An 8327-nucleotide genomic window follows, 5' to 3' on the forward strand; every position below is an offset into this window, starting at 1 on the left:
AGTTCTAGGCTCTGCATGCCGAAGTGTCTGCAGTAGAGCGAATTTAAACCAACAGACTGCCCTATTGTAGGAGCAGGTGGACTTACAACAAATGTCTTGTTCATTATTTCATTTGTATGACATTATTTCATTGTTTCATTATTTCATTTGTATGACATCTGTTAATATTGCTAATGCCTCTTATATGGTGAAACAACTTAATGGTTACTTGAATAACCCTTGAAATGTTACAATTAGCACACCAGATTGTAACTGTCTAGCCAAAGGGATGGTTGAATACCATAGCCCAAATGGGAGGCTGGGTCCAGTGGTGACTGGGGACTCTACTGCTGGCAATTTTAACGCCTGTTGCCATAGGCATTCATTTCTGAATTCTGTGTAAGGTCAGACAACCCATGAGAATGCAGCATATGGTCACTTAGCAGAAGCAGGATCAGCTGGGCTGCTAGGGAAGCCAAAGAGGTGCACGAGGGAGAAGGTGTCTTCCATGCACTCAGCTGACAAGAATGAACGTGCCACCAGGGTATGGCAGCTAAGGTATGTTATTTAGGGGACTGCTGAAGGAGCAGTGGTTTCTGACTGCTCCTGGGGCCATGGCAAAGCCATTCCTAAAAGTCCCGAGTCTGATATGGTCACACACCTCTGTTCACTTGAGGGGAAGAGGGTATGTGGGAAATAGTATGAGGAACCAACGATCTCTGGGATACTTGAATCTACCTGTCTTACAGGCTTAACTTGCTCTCTTGTGTTCCCTAAAAGCCAGTATTCTCCTGAGGAGATGCTGTCACTCTCTCCTGAGTACAGGTTCAATCAAAGTGACCAAAAGGCTGTGTGGTCAGGAGGGTCTTCTGTTTTATAAAAAACTTAGGGGGGAGATGTTGGGAGTAGTGAGACCCCCAGATTCTGAATTTCTTGTAATCCCCTGATCTGAGTGCCTACAGCTGCTCTGAGCACGAGACCTTCAGGAGTTCCTGATAGCAGGAGAGTGGTTTCTGGTGGGTTTGGCTGAGGCGTGGCTATCTCTATATAATCTGCCCCTGAACACAATAAAGGGACAGTCTTGGGGAATTCAAGGATGACCTGTGTTGCTGTCTCTCTGTCTGTGTGTGTTTGTGTATTTTAACCTCCAGCCCCCTTGCTGGAAGCTCGCGAACTGGGTAATAGCGCACAGAGCGCAGACAAGGGGGCGTGGCGCGCGGCAATTGGAGGTCCCCACGGAGATATCGGCACGCATTTGCATATTTGTGTGTATATGGACATGCAAATGTCTTGTCATCTGTGTGGACGTCAGAACAACTCACAGACGTGTGTGCACCTTTTCTTTATGGGAGTCCCAGCGATGAAGCACAGGTTGTCAGGATAGGTGATAAGTGCCTTTTCTTGCTGAGATGTCTTATCAGTCCCTTGCATATCTTTTAAAAAACAAACTTTTTTAGCTTTATGATAATTTGTCTTGTGTGTATTTTTATTCCTCACGGATATAATATTTTTCAATAGAAAAACCATCTCTTATTCTCTTTGTCTTGCCTGGCATGATGATTAAAGAAGTGTTTTTCAAATAAATGAATAAGCCCTTTTAATCATCAGGCAAGGATTTAACTTAGGAAACGGTACTTAAGAGTTCATGTGAAGAAGTATTTATTTTATAAGTGTAGTGCAGCTTAACTTCTTTGTGTTTAGAGTACATCACCGATCAATGTTTACTGACCCATTAATGCTTACAAATTTCACTTTGGACTGTAGAAATAGCTTTGCAATCAAGTGTTTGCCCAACATGCGCAAGATTCTGGGGTCATCCTCAGCTCAGTATTCACATAAATGAATGGAAATTTAATATTTTACTCATTTTAATCTTATATGTATGGGTGTTTTGACTGCATGTATGTCACTGCACCACATGCATGCAGTGCCCAAATGAGATAGATTCTCCTGAAACTGCAACTACAGATGGTCGTGATCTGCTCTTTGGGTGCGGGAATCAAACTGGGTCTTCTGCAAGGGCAGCAAATGCTCTTGACTGCTGAGACAGCTTCCCAGCCCCTGGATGAGTGTTGGTATTTAATTTTCTTCTCAGTTTTCCATATAGTCTACATAGTAGCACACCATATGAAGTATGCCTTGAACTCAGAGAGATCCACATGCCTCTGCCCCGTGAGTGTTGAGTTTAAAGGCGTGAACCCCTAATTCCAGCTCTGTAGTATAATTCTTGAGGTCAGACATTGTTATATTCTTCCAGCGTTGTTCTTCCTGGTTATTATTGTATTAGCTCTTCAGAGTCCTTTGTGCATTCATATGAAGAATAGTTAATAGGGAATAAACTTTCAGACAAAGGAAAATAGTCTTAAAACATGGACACCAAACCAGAAAGGAAGCAGTAATTTTGAATGTTTACATCAGGCTAAGAGATTTGTCATGAGACTCATGTCAAAACACAATAATTATCTACTTTTCTGATCTGTTAACATGAGTCTTATATGAAACAATGATATTTAGGGATACATATACAAGCTTGAGATATTAATCTTCACATTAAAGTTTGTAGCATTTAGTCATATTTGTGACTAAAGAGAGTTGAATTTGTTTTAAATTAACTTTAATAAGAAGAATTCAACTAATAACTGGAGACAAGAAATGCATTCATGTAAATAAAGGATAACAGTTTTCAAATATTGATGTAATGGCTCAAAAGATATTATTTTGAATACAAGAATAATATCTTTGATCTTTCCTTTGAACACATTTTCTGTCCAATTATTTCTAATATGAAAAGCTTTTTATATTTTGGTGAGAATGATTGATTTAAGATTCATCCACTCATCAGATTTGTAGGAGCACACTACAACTACAGGAAGAATTTTGCTGAGATTTCTTGAACTTTCTTGCACACCTGTTGCATTGATTTTCATTGCTTTTCCTCTGCTCTGATAAAATCCATGGCCAAGAGGGTTTGTTTTGGTTGGTGGTTCCAGAGAGATAAGAGTCCATCATGGTGGCGAGGCACAGCAGCAAGCAGCAGGAGGCCGAGAGATGATATTTTCAACGGAGACAGGACGCAGAGAAAGTGAACTGGAAGTGGGATGAGCTAGCAACTCTCAAACCTTATGCCCAGTGGTGTATTTCCTCCACTAAAGTCTTACCACCTCTCCAACTACCACCACCAACTGGGGACCGGGTGCTCAGACACATAAGCCTGTGGGGGACATTTCTCCCTTAATCACCACACCTATTAATTAGCAGTTTCTCAACTTATGTTTCCACCCTGTCTTGGTATCCACGCTTCTAACTTTTATTTGTATGAGTTTAAATCTCATATAAATAGAATTATGAAGCAGTTGTCATTTTGTGATTGGCTCATTTTGTGAGTGCATCACCCTCACAATTAAACCATATTGCTGCCCGTTTTTTTGTTTTAAAGAATAAGTGATATTTCATTATATGTGTTTTCCACATTTTTGTCATGTAGTCATTTTGATGGGCATCTGAGTTGTTTCCTCGTCTCAGCTACCATCAGGAGTGCTGTCAAGAAGCCTGGGTACCAATGTCTGTCTCTTCCTGAACATGATTTCAAAGATTCCTTTTTGTTTGTTTTTTTGAGACAGGGGTTCTCTGTGTAACAGCCCTAGCTGTCCTGCAGCTTGTTTGGTAGACTAGGCTGGTGTCAAACCCACAGAGACTCACCTGCGTCTGTCTCCCAAGGGCTGGAATTAAAGGTATGTGTCAGCTCGGCGATGGTGGCGCACACCTTTAATGCCAGCACTCGGGAGGCAGAGGCAGGCGGATCTCTGTGAGTTCGAGACCAGCCTGGTCTACAAGAGCTAGTTCCAGGACAGGCTCCAAAACCACAGAGAAACCCTGTCTCGAAAAACCAAAAAAAAAAAAAAAAAAAAAAAAATAAAGGTATGTGTCAACACACGTGGTTAATTCCAACTATTTATAATAAATACTATTAAGTGGGGTATCTACGTCATATGGTAATGTTGGGAACAGGCTAAAGCATTTTGTCCTAAGTGCTGACATTTTGACTTCAGACTCCATTTTACCTGCAGGGTGAAACAAAGTTCAGGTTCCCAAGCCCTAGGGGACCTGGGAACCGTCCAGCAGTTGACACATCCCCCTCTAAACCATGGAAATAGTTGTTTTACACCTGTAGTTCTCGAGAAACATTATGACTGTTTCTAATAACAGAAGGATCAGAAGAATCTGATTGGTTGGAATGAAAGGCTTGCATTGTATGTTGGTTGACAATGATGGAACACTTAAGGAAAAGCCCCATTTTTAAAAATTCTGATGGGTGAAAATTGTAACTGTAACTTGGGAACAAATGTTTGTGATTTTTGTGCTTAAATACTTGCTTAAACTGACATTCAGTTTGAAGTTCAGCTCCCGAGTGTGTTCAGCTTTCTCCCCTTGTCCCCTTCTTTTGTGCCGTCTGTATTAAATCTTGCTTTGTGGTGACCTCTTGTGTTTCCTTGGGTTGATTTGGAACCTTTGGACCACAGCAGTAACTTTATTTTTAGTTTTTTGAATAGATTTTTATACTTTTTTTTTTCTTCTTTGAGACAAGTTTTCTCTGTGTAATAGCTCTGGCTGTCCTGGTACTCACTTAGTAGTTCAGGTTGGCCCCAAACTCACAGAGATCTGCCTGCCTCTGCCTCTGCCTATGCCTCCCGAGTGCTGGGATTAAAGGTGTGCACCACCACTTCCTGGGTATATACTGTGTTTCAACAGTGGCTGCATCGTTTTACTTTTTCTAACATTGTGTTGGCTGTTTATACCTCTTTGCATCTTTGACAAGAGTATTGTCTTTAGTTTTTTAAAATATAAATGCATTTATTTATTTTATATACTTGGTATTTTGTCTTCATGTATTTATATATGTGCTATGCCTGAAGCAGTCAGAAGAGAGTGTTGGATCCCCTGGAACTGAAGTTAACAGAAGGTTGAATCACCAAGTGGATGCTAGGAACTAAACCAGGGTCCTCTGAAGAGCAGCCAATGTTTTTAACTGCCAAGTCATCTCTTTTTTTTAATTTATTATTATTATTAGTGTAGTATCTTTGTTTTTGATAGTAACTATCTTAACATGGTTGAGGCCCTGTATTGTGGTTTTGATTTACAAAATCCTTAATGATTTACGGCACTGAGCATCTTCTTATATACCTGTTGGCTATTTGTATGTCTTCTGAGAGAAATTTCCATTCATGTTCTTAGGTCATTTTTAGATTAAATATTTAGTTTTTAAGATGTTCAGTATTAAGTTGTGTGAATTCTATGCATGTTTTAGAGATTAACCTTTTTTCTGATGTATAATTTTCAAACATAGTATCTTATTTTGTGCCATTTTTCACTCTGTTGTTTCATTTGCTATACATAAGCCTTTTAGCTTGATGCTGCCTTTTAACCTATTTTTGCTTTGTGGCTCTTGTATTTGGTGTCATCCCTTGATTCAATTGCCCAGACCAACATCTGGAATATTTCCTTTTATGTTTTTTGTAGGCATTTTAGAATTTGGATGTAATGTTTATGTCTTAAATCAATCTTAAGGATGTTTAAATTATTTTATCTATGTGCATGTATGTGTGTGTGTGTGGACAGTATGTCTGTACACATATATGTAGAGGTACCCACAGATACCAGAGAAAAACCTTGGATCCCTTTCAACTGGAGCTAAAGGCTGTTGTAAGTCACTGAACATGGGTGCTGGGAGCTGAACTGTGGTCCTCTTGAAGAACTAGTGCTCTTAACCTTTGAGGCATCTTTCCAGCCCTCAGTCTTTAATCCATTTTGAATTAAATACCCCCCCATGCATGTGTGTGTGCATGAACATGTGTATGCATGGAGAGGCCAGAAGTCAAATATTACTCCTCTGGAATCTTTCATCTCGATTTTTGAGATTAAAGTCTCTTATTGGGATCTGAGACTAATCAATTAGCTAGGCTGGTTTGCCATAGCGCCCTTGGGATCCTCCTGTCTTTGTTGTCCAAGTGATGAGATCCCAAAATCATAACACTCTGCCAGGTATTGGTACTGGAAATCAAATTCAGGTTCTACATTTTACTAATTGAAATATATCGCCAGCTCCAAGCTGCTCATTTATAAATTAGTATCCACTGTAGACAGTACTAGATGTCATAAATACATTTTCATATAAGTATATAATATACTTTGACCATGGTCCTCTCTCATACTCTGTACCCTCCTCTTCCTCGTGTTAATTTTCTTTTTCACTCTTTTCTGGGGGTGTTGAGACAGGGTTTGACCCAGGTAAGTTTTGAACTCTCTTTGTAACAGAGGATGAGCTTGCTCTCCTGATTCTCCTGTCTCCACCTCTCAACAACTAGGATTATAGACATGAACCATGTAGTTGTGTAGGGATCAAGCTTCTTATTTGTCAGACAGGGATTCTTCAAACTAAGTTACACTCCTAAATCATGAGGTTCTTTTGTGTTATGGTGTAAAATAAAATACAAAATCTGTCACAATATGTTTGAAGAACTGTCAGATAGAAGTGACCTCTAGAGAGGAGAAACAAAAGGACCAGGAGAAGGATGTGAGTCATAGATAGACTTTAGCCTGAGATGCAGTTTAACAACTTGAGTTGTCTTGTAAGGGATGGCCCATCTTACAAGGTAGTGATGACTCCTACTGAGAGCCAGAGCCGATCCTGATGACTGTCCAGAAGGAGAAACTCTTTTTGATTCATACTATGTGTATGAGTGTTTTGCCTGTGTGCATGTATGTGTACCACATGTGTTCAGTGCCTGAGGAGGTCAGAAGAGGGCATCATCTTTCCTAGAACCGGACTTAGGGATGGCAATGAACAACCATGTGGGTGCTGGAAATTGAACACAGGTCCTCTGCAAGAACAAGAGGTGTTCTTATCCACTGAGCCATCTCTCCATCTCCAAGAAGAAGGAGAAGGAGAAGGAAGAGGAGCAGGAGGAGGATCAGGAGGAGACAACGGCGACGATAACGACAGAATTTTTCTCAAAAATTGTAAGATTCAGTAATGTTCACCTTCATCATTCCCATTATTTTCACTTATTATACTAAGCAACTTTCCCCTTTTCTCACTTTTTCACTGTTGAAAATTTCTTTAAAAGTCCTGAGCCCTGTTGTGAGTTTTCGTTTTCATTAACAACAACAACAAAATACTAAAGAAAAGTTCTCCTACATGTTCCTACTATTATTATTAATTATTATTGCTTTCATTCAGTACCTGGTTGTAGAATAAGCAAACAGGAGCCCACAGAGATCGGGAGACTTATCTGCATTTACATATGGTCCTTTTGGCAAAGCAAGCCCGAATTATATAAACATCATTCATAGAAAGTTTAGCCCTTAGATTTGTAGATACTGTGTTCTCATCTTAGGTATAACATTTTTAGCTACTTATATTTTTTCCCTCTGAAAAATTAGCATGGTATACATGAGTTAATCCATACAAAGTGTCTGGTATGTAATAGCTGCCCTACGAATGTTGCTTTGCCTCTCTCCATTCATGTCCAGGGCATAATATTGCTTTATTTTCAGAAAGACAGAAGCATAAATTTTCTCTGGAAGTCAAATCAGACCATGTGTCTCCAAGTGATGAGGACATTTCTGAATTTATGTGTGTCATTCCACCATCATTCTATTATTATAATCAGTTGTTTTATTTGTCTTGAGGCAGGATTTTCCGATGTAGCTTGGTCGGCTTCCAACTTGCAATCCTTCTGCTTCTGCCTCTTGAGTACCAGAATCACAGATTGCACCATGTATGTCTGGAACCTTCATAATTAGTAATAGAATTCCATTTCATTTTCAGAGTGCCCTGATTAAAATAAATCCCAAGTTCACCCTCCCTAGAACTTTCTCAAGGCCTTCTTTAGAGCATCTTTCAGTTCCTTGTTCCTCATACTGTAGACCAAAGGGTTTAAAATGGGTGTGATAAAAGTGTAGACCACAGACACCATTCGGCCCATCTCAGGAGAGTAGCTGGAACTGGGAGACAAATATATAAAACTGGTGCAGCCATACTGCAGGAGGACCACTATGATGTGGGAAGAGCAGGTAGAGAAGGCTCGATGTCGCCCTTCAGCAGACCGGATCTGTAAAATGGTTGTGATGATGAAGACATAGGAGATGGAGATCAGAGACAGGGGGATGCTCAGGACGATGAAGCTGATGATATACAGGGCGGTCCTGTGAACATGTGTGTCTGCACAAGCCAGGCGCATGACTGCAGGCATGTCACAGTAGAAGTGATAGATCTCGTTGTTGTGGCAGAATGGGAGATTGAAGATTAAAATAGTTAGTGTCAGTGACAGAAGGGATCCCAGGACCAG

At 40.1% G+C, this 8327-nt stretch overlaps 1 protein-coding gene across 1 annotated transcript in view; it reads right to left on the bottom strand.

Moving 5' to 3' along the window:
- Positions 1-7844: 7844 nt before the first annotated feature.
- Positions 7845-8327, bottom strand: part of LOC101998945 (olfactory receptor 10V1-like) — a 27314-nt gene continuing 26831 nt past the window's right edge. The window contains exon 3 of the mRNA XM_026777334.1: positions 7845-8327. This exon is cut by the window's right edge and continues 4 nt beyond it. Coding sequence (XP_026633135.1) covers positions 7845-8327 — 483 coding nt within the window.

This window comes from Microtus ochrogaster, unplaced genomic scaffold (assembly GCF_000317375.1).
Source record: "Microtus ochrogaster isolate Prairie Vole_2 unplaced genomic scaffold, MicOch1.0 UNK56, whole genome shotgun sequence".
Lineage (NCBI taxonomy): Eukaryota > Metazoa > Chordata > Mammalia > Rodentia > Cricetidae > Microtus > Microtus ochrogaster.